At 37.5% G+C, this 18824-nt stretch overlaps 1 protein-coding gene across 1 annotated transcript in view; it reads left to right on the plus strand.

The window, feature by feature from the left end:
• The window catches only part of LOC134077594 (collagen alpha-1(XI) chain-like), a 270154-nt gene that overhangs the window by 134049 nt on the left and 117281 nt on the right, over nucleotides 1-18824 (plus strand). The window contains exons 32-36 of the mRNA XM_062533297.1: nucleotides 10471-10524; nucleotides 10804-10848; nucleotides 10979-11032; nucleotides 16312-16356; nucleotides 17206-17259. Coding sequence (XP_062389281.1) covers nucleotides 10471-10524; nucleotides 10804-10848; nucleotides 10979-11032; nucleotides 16312-16356; nucleotides 17206-17259 — 252 coding nt within the window. The remainder of the gene's footprint in view (nucleotides 1-10470; nucleotides 10525-10803; nucleotides 10849-10978; nucleotides 11033-16311; nucleotides 16357-17205; nucleotides 17260-18824) is intronic.

Here is an 18824-nt window from a genome sequence, read left to right on the forward strand (position 1 = left end):
CCATTCATCTTCTTCAGACCATTCACTCATCCACCCATTAAACTGTCTATCAACATCTATTAAACAATCTGCCTATCAACATCCATTAAACTCTCTGTCTATCAACATTAATTAGACTATCTACATTCAACTTTTAAATGATTTACTCTGTCTCAGGCTTTAAGCACACTATGGTTCTCTTAAGACTAGCCAGTTAAATTGATTACACCTGTGTCAACTACTCTCAGAGAGCTGTATCAGTGTCTCTCTTAACAAGAATATAAGGCACATTCCATCCAACCTTCTATCCATTCATCTTCTTCAGACCATTCACTCATCCACCCATTAAACTGTCAATCAATATCTATTAAACAATCTGCCTATCAACATCCATTAAACATTCTGTCTATCAACATTAATTAGACTATCTACATACAAGTATTTACTGTGGGTGCCTCTCAAGCAGCGTTTATATGTCCTCACTCGCTCCTCGGGCCTCGATCCTCAATGATCTACATAAAGAAAGATAGAAGGGCTAGACTATCCCATTGTTGCCGCTCCATCATTCTTTATGTAGATCAGTGAATTGTCAATTGTTTCCTCTGTCCACAACTGTTTCAAAATAAAAGTCCTCACTGCAATAATACACCATTAAATCATTTAACCATTGAAACTACTCAACTATTGAACTGTTCAACCATTCCAACTGTCAGTTATCATCCACTATGCCTCCAGTCAACTACATGAAACCTCCATGTACCTAGCAACCAACATAGCAACCATTAAAATTAAGTGTTTATGACCGTTTCCATAGCAACCAACATGATTATACTGCAGTAACTTCTTGTTTCCTGATAGTGGCCACCATGGATACCCTAGCAACAAATGTTTCAAAATAAAAGTCCTCATTAGCAAGTTAGCTAGTTAGCATAGTTAGCATTTTTAGCATAACTGCAAAAAATCATCAACTAAGTTAGCTTATCAACCTGGTTAGCATTGTTAGCATATTTAGCATAGTTAGCATTTTTAGCATTACTGCTAGAAATCATCGGTTAAGTTAGCTAATCAACCTGGTTAGCATTGTTAGTAAAGTTAGCATTGCTAGCATAATTAGCATTTTTAGCGTAACTGCTAGAAATCATTAGCTAAGTTAGCTAATCAACATTTTAACATGAATAGAAATCATTAATTAAGTTAGAACTGGAATGTTTCATCTTTAAACTGTCTACCTTCACACTATCAACTCTCTGTAAACTATGCAACCACCATGTTTACCCTAGCTACACCTTAGTAGCCATATCTACATTATCGATCTATTTTTGCATTTTCATGCACTGGTAATTCCTTGGAATTGCATTTCTAGTTAAACTTCTTCTTCTAACGCAGCCAATTCAGCTTTAACCGTTTAACGTAGAAACTTCATTCAAACGTTGTTGCGTAGGTCTTGCTCATGCCATGTCTGCTTTGTATTTTTCAACTTTGTAACTTTTATACTTTTTAAACAATGAATTAAAAAACGATTTCCCCATAGATTTAACATTGAGCTATTTCCCCATAGACTTAACATTGCTCATTGTGACATCACGGCAGCAATTAGAATCTTAGGCCAGGTGGCCGGCCACCTGGGCACCAACTGTCAGTTTCTCTGGCTTTAAAAATACAATCTCTCTGAAGACTACATATTCTGTTCCCCTGTATCCTCTGCGCACAACAGTATCAAAATAAGTTCTCCTAATTCCATCCAACTTTATATCCATTCATCTTCTTCAAACCATTCACTCATCCACCCATTCTAAACAGTCTGCCTATCAACATCAATAAGACGCTCTACATTCAACTTTTAAACAATCTACTCTGTCTCAGGCTGGCTCTCTTAAGACTAGCCAGTTAAATTGATTACACCTGTATCTGTATCCACTACTCTCAGTAGAGAGCTGTGTCTCTCCATTCTACAAGAATGTAAGGCACATTCCATCCAACATTCTATCCATTCATCTTCTTCAGACCATTCACTCATCCACCCATTAAACTGTCTATCAACATCTATTAAACAATCTGTCTATCAACATCCATTAAACTCTCTGTCTATCAACATTAATTAGACTATCTACATTCAACTTTTAAATTATTTACTGTCTCAGACTAGCCAGTTAAATTGATTACACCTGTATCAACTACTCTCAGAGAGCTGTATCAGTGTCTCTCTTAACAAGAATATAAGGCACATTCCATCCAACCTTCTATCCATTCATCTTCTTCAGACCATTCACTCCTCCACCCATTAAACTGTCAATCAATATCTATTAAACAATCTGCCTATCAACATCCATTAAACATTCTGTCTATCAACATTAATTAGACTATCTACATACAACTTTTTAAGTATTTACTGTGGGTCCCTCTCAAGCAGCGTTTATATGTCCTCCCTCGCTCCTCGATCCTCAATGATCTACATAAAGAAAGATAGAAGAAGGGCTAGACTATCCCATTGTTGCCGCTCCATCATTCTTTATGTAGATCAGTGAGGAGCGAGAGAGGACGCGTAAACGCTATATGAGAGGCACCTTCTGTCTCAGGCTTTAAGCATACAATCTCATTAAGACTACAGATCCTGTTTCACTACTTCCTCTGTCCACAACTGTTTCAAAATAAAGGTCCTCACTGCAATAATACATTATTAAATCATTTAACCACTGAAACTACTCAACTATTGAACTGTTCAACCATTCCAACTGTCAGTTATCATCCACTATGCCTCCAGTCAACTACATGAAACCTCCATGTACCTAGCAACCAACATAGCAACCATTAAAATTAAGTGTTTATGACCGTTTCCATAGCAACCAACATGATTATACTGCAGTAACTTCTTGTTTCCTGATAGTGGCCACCATGGATACCCTAGCAACAAATGTTTCAAAATAAAAGTCCTCACTAGCAAGTTAGCTAGTTAGCATTGTTAGCATAGTTAGCATTTTTAGTATAACTGCAAAAAATCATCAACTAAGTTAGCTAATCAACCTGGTTAGCATTGTTAGCAAATTTAGCATTGTTAGCATAGTTGACATTTTTAACATTACTGCTAGAAATCATCGGTTAAGTTAGCTAATCAACCTGGTTAGCATCGTTAGTAAAGTTAGCATTGCTAGCATAATAAGCATTTTTAGCGTAACTGCTAGAAATCATTAGCTAAGTTAGCTAATCAACATTTTAACATGAATAGAAATCATTAGTTAAGTTAGAACTGGAACGTTTCATCTTTAAAACGTCTACCTTCACACTATCAACTCTCTGTAAACTATGCAACCACCATGTTTACCCTAGCTACACCTTAGTAACCATATCTACATTATCTATATATTTTTGCATTTTCATGCACTGGTAATTCCTTGGAATTGCATTTCTAGTTGTGAGACATCTGCTTCTTGTCAACAAGGAGGGACTGACTGTGTTTTTTTTTTTAATTACAGTGCATGAAAATGCACTGTACTGTTCTTCCTCGGTCTTCTTCTTCTTCTTCTTATTACAGTGCATGAAAATGCACTGTACTGTTCTTCCTATTCTTCTTATTATTACAGTGCATGAAAATGCACTGTACTGTTCTTCCTAGGCTTCTTATTCTTCTTCTTCTAACGCTCGCAATTCAGCTTGAACCGTTTAACGTAGAAAATTCATTCAAACGTTGTTGCGTAGGTCTTGCTTATGCCATGTGTGCTTTGTATTTTTCAACTTTGTAACTTTTATACTTTTTAAACTATCAGTTAAAAACTATTACAATTTCCCCCATAGACTTAACATTGCTCATTATGACATCACGGCAGCAATTAGAATGTTACCCCAGCTGGTCAGCCACCTGGGCACCAACTGTCAGTTTCTCTCAGGCTCCTCTCTGAAGACTACATTCTCTTCCCCTGTATCCTCTGCGCACAACAGTATCAAAATAAGTCCTCCTAATTCCATCCAACTTTATATCCATTCATCTTCTTCAAACCATTCACTCATCCACCCATTCTAAACATTCTGCCTATCAACAACATCAATTAGGCGCTCTACATTGAACTTTTAAACAATCTACTCTGTCTCAGGCTGGCTCTCTTAAGACTAGCCAGTTAAATTGATTACACCTGTATCTGTATCCACTACTCTCAGTAGAGAGCTGTGTCTCTCCATTCTACAAGAATATAAGGCACATTCCATCCAACATTCTATCCATTCAACTTCTTCAGACCATTCACTCATCCACCCATTAAACTGTCTATCAACATCTATTAAACAATCTGTCTATCAACATCCATTAAACTCTCTGTCTATCAACATCCATTAAACTCTCTGTCTATCAACATTAATTAGACTATCTACATTCAACTTTTAAATTATTTACTCTGTCTCAGGCTTTAAGAGTACTCTGGCTCTCTTAAGACTAGCCAGTTAAATTGATTACACCTGTGTCAACTACTCTCAGAGAGCTGTATCAGTGTCTCTTTTAACAAGAATATAAGGCACATTCCATCCAACCTTCTATCCATTCATCTTCTTCAGACCATTCACTCATCCACCCATTAAACTGTCAATCAATATCTATTAAACAATCTGCCTATCAACATCCATTAAACATTCTGTCTATCAACATTAATTCGACTATCTACATACAACTTTTAAAGTATTTACTGTGGGTCCCTCTCAAGCAGCATTTATATGTCCTCCCTCGCTCCTCGATCCTCAATGATCTACATAAAGAAAGATAGAAGAAGGGCTAGACTATCCCATTGTTGCCGCTCCATCATTCTTTATGTAGATCAGTGAGGAGCGAGAGAGGACGCGTAAACGCTATGAGAGGCACCTTCTGTCTCAGGCTTTAAGCATACAATCTCATTAAGACTACAGATCCTGTTTCACTACTTCCTCTGTCCACAACTGTTTCAAAATAAAGGTCCTCACTGCAATAATACACTATTAAATCATTTAACCATTGAAACTACTCAACTATTGAACTGTTCAACCATTCCAACTGTCAGTTATCATCCACTATGCCTCCAGTCAACTACATGAAACCTCCATGTACCTAGCAACCAACATAGCAACCATTAAAATTAAGTGCTTATGACCGTTTCCATAGCAACCAACATGATTATACTGCAGTAACTTCTTGTTTCCTGATAGTGGCCACCATGGATACCCTAGCAACAAATGTTTCAAAATAAAAGTCCTCACTAGCAAGTTAGCTAGTTAGCATGGTTAGCATGGTTAGCATAGTTAGCATTGTTAGCATTTTTAGCATAACTGCAAAAAATCATCAACTAAGTTAGCTAATCAACCTGGTTAGCATTGTTAGCAAATTTAGCATTGTTAGCATAGTTAGCATTTTTAGCATTACTGCTAGAAATCATCGGTTAAGTTAGCTAATCAACCTGGTTAGCATTGTTAGTAAAGTTAGCATTGCTAGCATAATAAGCATTTTTAGCGTAACTGCTAGAAATCATTAGCTAAGTTAGCTAATCAACATTTTAACATGAATAGAAATCATTAGTTAAGTTAGAACTGGAACGTTTCATCTTTAAACTGTCTACCTTCACACTATCAACTCTCTGTAAACTATGCAACCACCATGTTTACTCTAGCTACACCTTAGTAACCATATCTACATTATCTATCTATTTTTTCACTTTCATGCACTGGTAATTCCTTGGAATTGCATTTCTAGTTAAACTTCTTCTTCTAACGCTCTCAATTCAGCTTCAACCGTTTAACGTAGAAACTTCATTCAAACTTTGTTGCGTAGGTCTTGCTTATGCCATATGTGCTTTGTATTTTTCAACTTTGTAACTTTTATACTTTTTAAACTATTAGTTTAAAACTATTACCATTTCCCCCATAGACTTAACATTGCTCATTATGACATCACGGCAGCAATTAGAATGTTACGCCAGATGGCCAGTCCAGGTGCAGCAGCTCTCTCTCTCTCTCAGGCTTAAATTGATTACACCTGTATCAACTGTCAGTTTCTCTGGCTTTAAGCATACAATCTCTCTGAAGACTACACATATCCTGTTAAACTGTTTCCTCTGTCCACAACTGTTTCAAAATAAAAGTCCTCACTGCAATAATACACTATTAAATCATTTAACCATTGAAACTACTCAACTATCTAACTGTTCAACCATTCCAACTGTCAGTTATCTTCAACTATGCCTCCAGTCAACTACATGAGACCTCCATGTACCTAGCAACCAACATAGCAACCATTAAAATTAAGCGTTTATGACCGTTTCCATAGCAACCAACATGATTTTACTATAGTAACTTCTTTATTCCTGATAGTGGCAGCCATGGATACCCTATAAACAAATGTTTCAAAATAGAAGTCCTCAGTAGCAAGTTAGCTAGTTAGCATGGTTAGCATAATTAGCATTGTTAGCATTTTTAGCATAGCTGCTAGAAATGATTAGCTAAGTTAGCTAATCAACCTAGTTAGCATTGTTAACATAATTAGCATTGTTAGCATAGTAAACAGTGTTAGCATTTTTAGCATAACTGCTAGAAATCATCAACTAACTCAGCTAATCAACCTGGTTAGCATTGTTAGCATGGTTAACATTGTTAGCATAGTTAGCATTTTTAACATTACTGCTAGAAATCATTTGCTAAGTTAGCTAATCAACCTGGTTAGCATTGTTAACATAGTTAGCAGTGCTAACATTGTTAGCATTTTTACCATAACTGCTAGAAATCATTAGCTAAGTTAACCAATCGACCTGGTTATCATTCTTAGCATAGTTAACATCTGTTTACAGCATCTGTTTCTAACATTTGTTAGAAATCATTAGTTAGGTTAAAACTGGAATGTTTAAGCTTTAAACTGTCTACCTTCACACTATCAGCTTTCTTTAAACTATGCAACCACCATGTTTACCCTAGCTACACCTTAGTAACCATATCTACATTATCTATCTATACATTTTTTTTTGCATTTTCATGCACTGGTAATTCCTTGGAATTGCATTTCTAGTTAAACTTCTTCTTCTAACGCTCGCAATTCAGCTTCAACCGTTTAACGTAGAAACTTCATTCAAACTTTGTTGCGTAGGTCTTGCTTATGCCATATGTGCTTTGTATTTTTCAACTTTGTAACTTTTATACTTTTTAAACTATTAGTTAAAAACTATCACCATTTCCCCCATAGACTTAACATTGCTCATTATGACATCACGGCAGCAATTAGAATGTTACCCCAGCTGGTCAGCCACCTGGGCACCAACTGTCAGTTTCTCTCAGGCTCCTCTCTGAAGACTACATATTCTGTTCCCCTGTATCCTCTGTGCACAACAGTATCAAAATAAGTCCTCCTAATTCCATCCAACTTTATATCCATTCATCTTCTTCAAACCATTCACTCATCCACCCATTCTAAACAGTCTGCCTATCAACAACATCAATTAGACGCTCTACATTGAACTTTTAAACAATCTACTCTGTCTCAGGCTGGCTCTCTTAAGACTAGCCAGTTAAATTGATTACACCTGTATCTGTATCCACTACTCTCAGTAGAGAGCTGTGTCTCTCCATTCTACAAGAATATAAGGCACATTCCATCCAACATTCTATCCATTCATCTTCTTCAGACCATTCACTCATCCACCCATTAAACTGTCTATCAACATCTATTAAACAATCTGTCTATCAACATCCATTAAACTCTCTGTCTATCAACATTAATTAGACTATCTACATTCAACTTTTAAATTATTTACTCTGTCTCAGGCTTTAAGAGTACTCTGGCTCTCTTAAGACTAGCCAGTTAAATTGATTACACCTGTGTCAACTACTCTCAGAGAGCTGTATCAGTGTCTCTCTTAACAAGAATATAAGGCACATTCCATCCAACCTTCTATCCATTCATCTTCTTCAGACCATTCACTCATCCACCCATTAAACTGTCAATCAATATAAAACAATCTGCCTATCAACATCCATTAAACATTCTATCTATCAACATTAATTAGACTATCTACATACAACTTTTAAAGTATTTACTGTGGGTCCCTCTCAAGCAGCGTTTATATGTCCTCCCTCGCTCCTCGATCCTCAATGATCTACATAAAGAAAGATAGAAGAAGGGCTAGACTATCCCATTGTTGCCGCTCCATCATTCTTTATGTAGATCAGTGAGGAGCGAGAGAGGACGCGTAAACGCTATGAGAGGCACCTTCTGTCTCAGGCTTTAAGCATACAATCTCATTAAGACTACAGATCCTGTTTCACTACTTCCTCTGTCCACAACTGTTTCAAAATAAAGGTCATCACTGCAATAATACACTATTAAATCATTTAACCATTGAAACTACTCAACTATTGAACTGTTCAACCATTCCAACTGTCAGTTATCATCCACTATGCCTCCAGTCAACTACATGAAACCTCCATGTACCTAGCAACCAACATAGCAACCATTAAAATTAAGCGTTTATGACCGTTTCCATAGCAACCAACATGATTATACTGCAGTAACTTCTTGTTTCCTGATAGTGGCCACCATGGATACCCTAGCAACAAATGTTTCAAAATAAAAGTCCTCACTAGCAAGTTAGCTAGTTAGCATAGTTAGCATTGTTAACATAGTTAGCATTTTTAGCATAACTGCTAGAAATCATCGGTTAAGTTAGCTAATCAACCTGGTTAGCATTGTTAGTAAAGTTAGCATTGCTAGCATAATAAGCATTTTTAGCGTAACTGCTAGAAATCATTAGCTAAGTTAGCTAATCAACATTTTAACATGAATAGAAATCATTAGTTAAGTTAGAACTGGAATGTTTCATCTTTAAACTGTCTACCTTCACACTATCAACTCTCTGTAAACTATGCAACCACCATGTTTACCCTAGCTACACCTTAGTAACCATATCTACATTATCTATCTATTTTTGCATTTTCATGCACTGGTAATTCCTTGGAATTGCATTTCTAGTTTTTCATTTGACCTTTCTCTTCTACCATTTCTATTATGTATTTGAAATATTTTCTGTATGATCATTTCTCTGCTATGTCCTACTGGGGGGCATTCCATCAACCCTATTGAAGGTGGCGCTTAACCGAAATAGCCTTGCTTGAACATGCGTAAACTTTCACTTCAGGCTGAAGCCATTCTATTAGGTCAAGTTAGCTGCATCTTGCCTTTGTTTATTCAAGCGAGGCTTAGGTTAACTTCATGTTTGCACGAGGTAGAAGAGTAGACCAAAACAGTAGATTGACAAAAAAAAGGATATACTGTATGTCATTAAATGAAGGGAAAACAAGAAGATTCCTGATCATCTACGGGATTATCTACAGGATTTTTATAGTCATAATATTGAACATCGAGAGAGATAGAGGGGGGGGGGGGGGGGGGAAGGAATCATAGTTGCCTATGTAAATTGGAGATTATTGAAAACATTACATACATTTACATACATTTAAGCAACAATGTTCATGGTTTGAATTGAAATCAATGGCAAGGTTGATTGTCTTCATTCTTGAACAAAACAAGTGAATGAATAAAAAGCATAGCCTCAAAACAACTTTGGTTAAAAGGTTACATTTGTAGGTTAAAATGGTTCACTCCAAATGATGTAGGTGTAGTAGTATAATAAAACTGGGATCAACTTAACATATTATAGTGTTTGTGAAATATATTTGAAAAATAATAAGCACAGGTTGACGGAACCATTTGGGACTCGTTTTCCGACAGATGTTTTTGTTTGTTTGTTTGTTTGTATGTTTGTTTGTTTTTATGAAACACAGCTTGATCAATCTTGAAAGTTAACCTGCTATGGACCAGACTAGTTCTCTTGCATAAATTCCCATAGTTACCATGCTGGGATTCACGTAAACCACACTAATGGAATGGAACTCTCATTAAAATTAGCGAGACTTATCGAAATAAGCCAGGCTTAGCCTTTAGCAAGGTTGATGGAATACACTGCAAAAACTGCTTATCTAGCATATCAAGATAAAAAATCTAGTTGGTAACGTTTTCAATATAAAGAGACTTACCTAGCACTCGTAAACTCATTTTGACCTCATCTTGAAATTAAAGTAAAGTAAGGTAATGTGGTAACACTTTACATTACAGATCAGTGATAAGTGGGTAATGTTATGGTAATATATATGCAATTTCATGGTAATAATATTTTTAAACCACATATTACAAATAATTAATGTGTAATTTCTAGACAATTACTGTGTAATTACCATACAACAACAATGCAAATAACTTGGGTAAAATAAAATGGTAATAACTGCTGTAAATATGTACTTACCGAAGCAATACATATTTAGGATTTACTTATTGTGACATAATATTTCTGTAATTATACCAACATTATGGTGCTATGAAGGACTAAATTCATCCTTAATGAAAATGAACGCTGTGTTATTAGGCAATACAGTGTACTATACTATCACAGAAATATTGATGGGTGCATGTACTGTACCAGTAACACATGTTTTCGTTTAAAGGGTTCCACTGGTTTTCCTGGATTTGCCGGATCCAGTGGAGATAAGGGAGGACGGGTAAGACAATGCCAGAATTGGAAACATGAAGAAAACACTAGAACCATAAACATGATGCTATCAAGAGTAAGGTATCAGTTGTTGTAAGTAGGCCTAGTTTTTGTTGCTTGAGAGTGTTGGAGAGCTTTTTTTCAGCAGTTGTAATTCAAATTATATTTTTGCAATATTTAGTGAAATTATCCTCACATTTTTGTAGCTAGAACTTATGTCACTTCACATTTATAGCATTTAGTTATAGGTCAGTCATATACAGTAAGCTCATTTCTTCATTTTCCATAGGGTGTTGCGGGCAAGTCTGGTCCAAGGGGTCAACGTGGTCCAACGGTACCCAATTCAGTTTGGAATCTCTGCCACCTTAATCATCTTTCTGTACATTGTTTTGGAATAAGCACATCTATTGAGAACCAAATGTATTATTTCAATGTGTGTGTGTGTGTGTGTGTATGGTACCCAGGGTCCACGGGGTGGAAGAGGGGCAAGAGGGCCAACAGGAAAGCCAGGTGCAAAGGTAGGAAAAATATAGTGTATGTATACATGCATTTACTTGCAATACTCTAAACTTTAACAGGAAATGATCTCCCTGTTAAATGTATAGCTAATGTATAATGTGTTAGCCTGACAAGCCAGACCCACATCACGATGAAGGGTCTTGGAACTCACCGTAGGCAGGGCTCAATCAGAGGGGTGGTATAAACAGTTGTCTTTCAAATTCCCTCTCCGCAATAGGATAACGCTAAACAAATCGGCTTCTTGTTTTCACATAGCAGGATGCGTTACCGTCGCAACTTCTGGTCGCATGTCAGTCACCATTATGTTAAGCCCGCCCACCGACTCCCTAGCTCTATGGATCGTGCCTAGACTGCCCCGCCAACCAAATTATATTTGCTGCCGCTAGGGGCGTCTAGATTTCTAGGCTAATAATGTATAGCTAACTGCAAGAAATTGAAAAGTTGAAAAGATGAAAAAGAAATTGTGAAAGAACGTATGATGAGGTAATGGGAAGCTGTAACTCTGGCTGTAAATTGACCCAAGGATCTTTTTCTGCACACATCAAATAAGCAGTGGCGACAGTATTTTTTGTTGATCAAGCACTACAGAGCTTGCACCGGTGTACTTTACAGCCCTAAATAGTAAACAGTGGATTAGCTAAAGGCGGCGAACAAAGCACTTCTCAAAATAGCATTTTTTTTAACCAGTAATATTGTTCAACAGCACCAAACCTCATCAGTAGCTTGCTCAGGGTCTGTACACATAAAACAAAGCACCAACAACATACATACTGTAGCAAACCCGGAGTTTATTACAGAAGACTGTTACACACTTACTTCAGACACTTACCAACTGGAGTTAGGAAGGAACGTTGAGATCTCATGTCACATAATCGCTTTATATGGATTTTGCTTCGAGAGGAGCTGGTAAAGGGAGAGTTGGTCGTGATCGCGTTTCAAAAGTAGCCAAGGACTTTTTCGAAAATGCAGTCTGCTCTTTAGGATTATAATGTAAAGCGGATGTTGGCAGCTGCCTGGTCTAAATGTACCCTAAAAGATTCTACCCAGATTCTACCCAGAAAACATGGGCCCCTTGAAGACGGGGACATTCTTAACACCAGAAGCGCCAAGCGCCGGTCATTTGACCGCTGACGCGTATTACTAGAAGCGCCGTGTAGGTTTGACCTAGATATACCTAGAATTAGTCAAAAGGCAGTGATTACAAAAAAAAAAATCTTTTCACTCGATTAAATTCCAGGACCCTACGTTCACGACTTTTCCTAAATACGCGTGTTTTATCACCCAGAATTTTTACATGATCAAAAGCACACCGGTACAAGCTAGTTTAGAGCTATTTTGCGCTCACTTATGTGACAACACTATGTTGTCTCACGTTTGGCCATGTTTGTCCAGGCTGCTATTCTCTTTTCTCACAGCAGATGTCGCAAGGGTTTCCTGTCAGTCGGGCATGAGAATAATATTTTACCATAAAACATATAGTTTATATATGTGCAATATGTATTATATATGTGATTTATTTTAATAACTATTTTTCATTTACATGGCATAGTCTATGGAGGCGATTTACAGTGGTAAAATGTAAGTTTGTTTTGAAAACGTTGCGACAGGCCTACGTGTGTAAAAATTATTTTCAGATGAAATTCGTCGTAGCCTATTTATGTACGTAGGACGCATATGCCTACGTACATTCATAGTTGTATATCTTATCTTCTATTTGTAGGCTATCTTTTAAAGCTCAGACTAATGTATAGGCTAAGCATTTTCTTACATATTTGCTGGACTGATTGAGTTACGTCAAGTCAAAAACCCATTTCCACTTGTATAAAGTAGGAAATGTTAAGTGGCGCAACGTTAACTCCCTCGACTAATTAGCAGTAGACCCGGGTTCACATCTCGGCACGAGCTAAATGTTGTAGCTTATATTGACTGAATTCACTGTCCGTTTTTCAACGTCGACGAACAATTATTTTTTGTTAATGGTTTTTAATAACAAACTATCTGAAATAAACGGATGTATCACAATACTGTTTACCATTAACGAAAAATAATTTCGCCAGCCAATAACATACTTTCCTAATTCTCACGTAGGGCTACTCAGACTTTTGTTAAATCTTCAGGGCCCGGTTGCACAAACACCAAAACCAAAGATTGATGATATGAATCAAATATTCTGGAACAGACGGATTTACAGCATTGAACGCGATATTACTGCGACTTCCACCGTTTCCAGAGATTGCTGCACTGTTCACAACGCATGCAGTCTACATTGATGTGAAACGTGCAGAACTTTGTCCAAAACAATACAATAACATTGTGTGTTGAGATCTAGTACAATATAGACATCTGTAGACATGAAGTGGCAACTAAAGCCATTATCAGCCATGAAAACTTTGGCGGCTGCAGCAGCATTTAGGTTTTGGCTGAGCCAGCTAGCCAGCCAATAACTTCATCAGCCAGCCGTTATTCTCAAAGCAAATGGCTTCAGGGTCTATACATAACACACTATCCATTGCAAACATAGCCTATTTGAAACCGATCATTCCCCCTCCCCCATACACTCGTCTAACGAGTTCACTTAGGCTACAGACATCACTGAGGAATTGAGGATAACTGCCTCCCCACCCCCACCCCCTCTCTCTGCCCCCTGCATAGGCTGTAGGCTGGCTGTTTAGGCAACTCGTGGAAGAATGCACAATCATGTTTCATCGCATATGCGCGTTTCAGAATGTTCAAATTCGCCAGCGTGCGTGTAGTTGTGTGAATAGAAAAGAATAGAATAGAATATACTTTATTGATGCCTTGCTCAAAAGAACTTCAGCCATGAACAGGTCAGGGATCGAACCAGCAACCATCGGGCTTTGGGGCTGAAGCTCTAACCAGTGGGCTGTTAAAATGTGTGTCTAAATGCTGAATCACGAATTCACACAGAAGTTAGCTTAAATTGTAGAACAATCATAGCCTACACATTCGCAAAACGCAGAACATCTTTCACTCATCATTTTTAATTAGGCTACTTCTCGCACCTATGCCTGGTCAGCATAGCTGCTCTCTCTATCTCCCTCCCTCCGAGGTAGCTAAGACCCTACAAGATGCTTCTCCCTAAATGAATGAAAATTGTTTTATAAAGTAGCCGTGGTAGCCTGTAAAATGTGGTATGAAATCCTGGCTACTGTGTAATTGAAACCAGACTAGGTTAGGCTCTTTGTTCCAGGTCCGATCATTTTCGGCGGCGCAAACATATTACCTATTAAATGAATAGAAGTGAATTTGGGGAGTGAATTAGAACTAGCCACCCATTCATTTTAGAGCTTAGATTATCTGCCCAAACCCGAACTGCGGGCCGGTGATCTCGAGATCCAACAACACTGGTGTTGGGTCGACATTTTTCATCCTTCCCCTCCCGTCGGGTCAGGCTCCTAATCACAGAACGCATGTTTTAAAATAGCCTATAAATAACATTTCTAAGTAGCATACAAAATGTAAAAACAAAATATAAAAAATGAAATACTATGAAAAAGTTGAAAGTCAAGTTTGCTTAAGGTTTGTTCAAGAACTCTTCCAGAGTTTTTACCTCAAACAACACAAATCAACACAAATAAATGAACAGATAACGTAATGAAACAACCACAGACTATCAACAACACGGTCTGACACGAATGACACATGGCTTAGTGCAAACTGAATTTATGACCAAACGATTTGATTCGTGCACTAACCGCCATCTAGCTATCATTATGTGTAAGTAACAGCCTCCCAGTCTAAGGACTCAGCGGTCTTTTGACCGCCTCAGCCGCGCTTTAAGTAGTTCACACCAGCACGGCGCTTCTAGTAGCTCGTCAAAGCGGTCAAATGACCGGGGCGCGGCGCTTCTAGGTATAAGTGGGTCAGAACGGCACGGCGCGGCGCGGCGCTTCTAGTGGTAAAGGAGTCGTGCTGCAGGAAAGCATTTTGTTGGCTTTGGGAGATGTTGATGTGACTAGGAGACATACAGTCACATGTAATGAATTTATAGAGCATATGCAAATTAGAAAACTGCATGGTTTCCTTATAGAGTTTTATTTGTATGCTCCCTCCACTGTTAACATTGACCCTCCCATAGCAATTTCAATCAATAATCTGGAGCCTTAGCAATCAACAATCTACTGATACACCTGGAAGTTGTTGGCTAATCAGAGCAAAATGCTGCTGTTTTAATATGAAAATAAAAGCACAGTGGCAAAACAAGTCTTTATTTTATAAAATAATTGAAAAGTGTATGGCATTGGTATGGTCTTTGGTGTCAAATGCATGGAGCATTATTTTCATTGCCGAACACGTATTTGGCTGCGTTTAGACTGCCAGCCAAAATCCAATTATTAGCCCATCCACATTGGAATGGGATGACGCTTTTGAAGTCTGAACAGTGACAGATCACATGAAATCAGATTTTTGAAAACCACATTCAGGAGTTAGTTTCATATTGCATTCCTAATATCGGATACAGTATGGAGAGATGCACTGAACAGCTCCCAACACTCAGATCGGTTTGTCTGTCTGTGACGTGACTGTACACGTCTGAACACCCACCTATTTCGAATTGTGGAGCTACGTCACGGCTATGTCTTTTGACGGTGTTATATTAAAATTTGACTAAACAACACTCAATGCTAAACAGTGCATTATACGGTCTCTGCTCTGTTTCATGGAAGTTGGAAGAATCCACGTTGTTCTATTAAATGTTGTTACATAATTGAATTTCCTTCCAACAGTTTGAAGCAGAGCTTGCCACCGAGTAGTTTCAATTTCTGTCGCACAAATGCGCACACATACGCATGAATTCAATGAACGCTCATATCACCACTTAGTTCTATGGCTCTATGTTTAATCACATCAAATTAGCAAGTATTTCCTCCTGATGGCAGAAACTTTTGTTTTTGTTGCTACAGCAACCTGTCAGATCGGTTTATGTGGCCCAGTCTGAACAGAGCCATATCTGATTTGAACACTTGCTAAAAGCAGTTTGGATAGTCAGCCCTAAAAATCGGATAAGAGAAGGAATCAGATTTGAATCAGATTTGTCTGCAGTCTGAACACAGCCTTTAAATACTGTAAATACTGTTTATAAAAAGAAAAATCTACTAAGATAAGTAACATTACACTTAAGAGACATACAGTGTTATGTATTATCTGCAGTATGTACGTATTAATACACACATTCATTTAATGTTATACAATAAAAAAAATGTCAAATTTGGGCTTTCAGTCCCAGTCATCCTGATTCATGATTTGCTTTTTGTAGGGTTCCTCCGGGAATGATGGTCCTCCCGGTGGTTTGGGAGACAGAGTGAGTGACAGCACCTTTTTTTTTCAAAGTGGATGCTTATTATTATTTAATGTACTTCTATTATGTATTTAAATTTAATTTGATGATTATGTTAACACAAAGCATGAAACTGATACACTGAAAGTTGACAGTGATTCCTACAACACAAAAGGACACATTACATACCCTTCTCTTCACTGTGCTTGCAATAAGCTGAAAGTGGATTAGACCAGATAGCCTACAACAAGCTCTCCTTGGTCTTAGAGGTGTTAAGATGGAGATGGTTTGATGTACACCCTTTAACAAAGGCATCCATCAGGCTCCTGCACTCCCCCGTCAATCCTTAATAGACAACTGCAGTAACAATAAGGATGTCACCCCACACCCATCTTGATTTTGAAAATGAAAATGGGTATTAAGTACCTAAAAATAGCATATTTTTTCATCTATCAGGTCTTCAACAATCTAATCTAACCAATCAAATCAGACATTTGGTGTGATAAGAGGTGTTAGATGTGTTGAGATTCATGATAAAAAAAAAATAACTCACTTTGTAGTGGTGTTAGTCTTTGAGCCCTCTGAAGCATGTAGCTGAAGAGTGCACATGACTCAAAGGCAGAATACTTGTAAATGGTGTTTAAAAAGCACATCCAACACATGGACATCACAGACTTCAGTCAATGAAGAATATGCATAAATATTACTTAAGCTTATAGGAGAATCATGTCCATGGTGATTTGGTGTGGAATGACTCAAATTACACAAACTACATCAGATCAGCAAGATCTGCAATGATAACTTTAACATTGATTTAATTTACACTGTCAGCTATCGTGTTATAATTAGATGTTATTTTTTCTTTCTTTTTAGGGTCTACAAGGTCCTCAAGGACCAGTCGGGGTCTCAGGTCCTAAAGGCCCTAGTGTAAGGCTGTTTTTGCATTTGATTTTACTGCATTGGGATTATTCCCCACTTCCTCTGCTCCCACTGGTTTCTTTTTAGTTTAAATTATTCAATTGATCATGTCATCAATACCTAAGGAACATGCTGCTTTTATTAGAGTGCATGGAAATGCACTCTACTGTTGTTCTGTTTCTTCTTATTATAGTGCATGAAAATGCACTATACTGTTCTTCCAAAGTATTGTTATTACAGTGCATGAAAATGCACTGTACTGTTCTTCCTAGGCTTCTTATTACATTGCATGTTAAATGTTGAATGTTAAATGTTAAATGTTAAAAGTGTACATTGCACTGTTCTTCTTAAGATTATTCTTCTTCCGACCAAAATCAAGGGTTAATAACGCTAAAACCACTTAACCGTTTGACGTCATTCAAGCACTCCTACAAAGATCTTGTAAAGATCTTGTAACGATTGTATTTTTGACATTTGTGAACTTCATACTTTTTGAGATATTTACGATAAAAGAGTTTAAAATTCCCATAGAGTTTACATTGAGACCCTTTAAATTCTATATTCATAAAAAAATAATAGTAGACTGATGCAGCTTAAATACTGTAAGGCGCCCTTATGAGAGAGACCACTTGTGAGCAAAGGGAACGATACAACTGAGTGAACAACTGGGTTTGGAATAGCCAATAAGAAACTGACAGCTGACTGCGCGGCCTGCCAGAACTAACACAGAATGCTTGATTTTTATTTTTTTTGCATAGAAAAATATAAATAGCAGTCAATTGGCTACAGTGCAGTGAAGAGATGAATGTTGGAACATTGTTTTTTGCAGTAGCCTACCCTAGACTAAATATTATTTCTTAAAGTTATTTTTCCACTAGTGGCTGATATGTCAAATGTGTGCTTTCTCTTTGTCCTCCGCAAATTTAGATACAGGTAGTTCGATAAAGAGACATTTGAATAAATTACAGTTTGTGATTGACAACGCAATTGACAACGTGATCAGTAGGCTATACTACAACGTTAACTTGAATCATTTTTAAACAAAGTTGTGTAGGCTACACCGCGCCGGTTGTAGTCTGCATGAACAGTCCTTGCACAAGCCGCTGTTTTGATTTGGGTAGGGGTAGGGTGTGGGCTAAAGCCAACCTGTTTGAGGGAGAGTGGTCCATTATCGACATAATTGTTTATATGACAGTTTAGTTTATTTTTTAACAGATACAGTAGCCTAGTCTAAAAAGCATGTGACACTTCCATGAAGGCAGACAGATTCCATGGTCTGTTGAGGGTCAGCCCTGTCAATCAAAGAAACAAAGATTGCATTAATCACTGTTATTCACAGAACTTTATATCAAGACTTTCATGACCATTATCAGTGAATCATTTTGACAAATCCACACAGCACAACACACTCGGAAACCATGACCACCTAACATTATAGAGTTGATTTAAACATAATACTAGTAATACAAAACGTGCATTTATGAAGATGAGTTGGATAACACTAACATTAGCTAGCTAACAGTATGTTTGTCAGCCTACTAATGTTAACACATTATTCAATTAGTGAAATCGAG

This window comes from Sardina pilchardus, chromosome 3 (assembly GCF_963854185.1).
Source record: "Sardina pilchardus chromosome 3, fSarPil1.1, whole genome shotgun sequence".
Lineage (NCBI taxonomy): Eukaryota > Metazoa > Chordata > Actinopteri > Clupeiformes > Clupeidae > Sardina > Sardina pilchardus.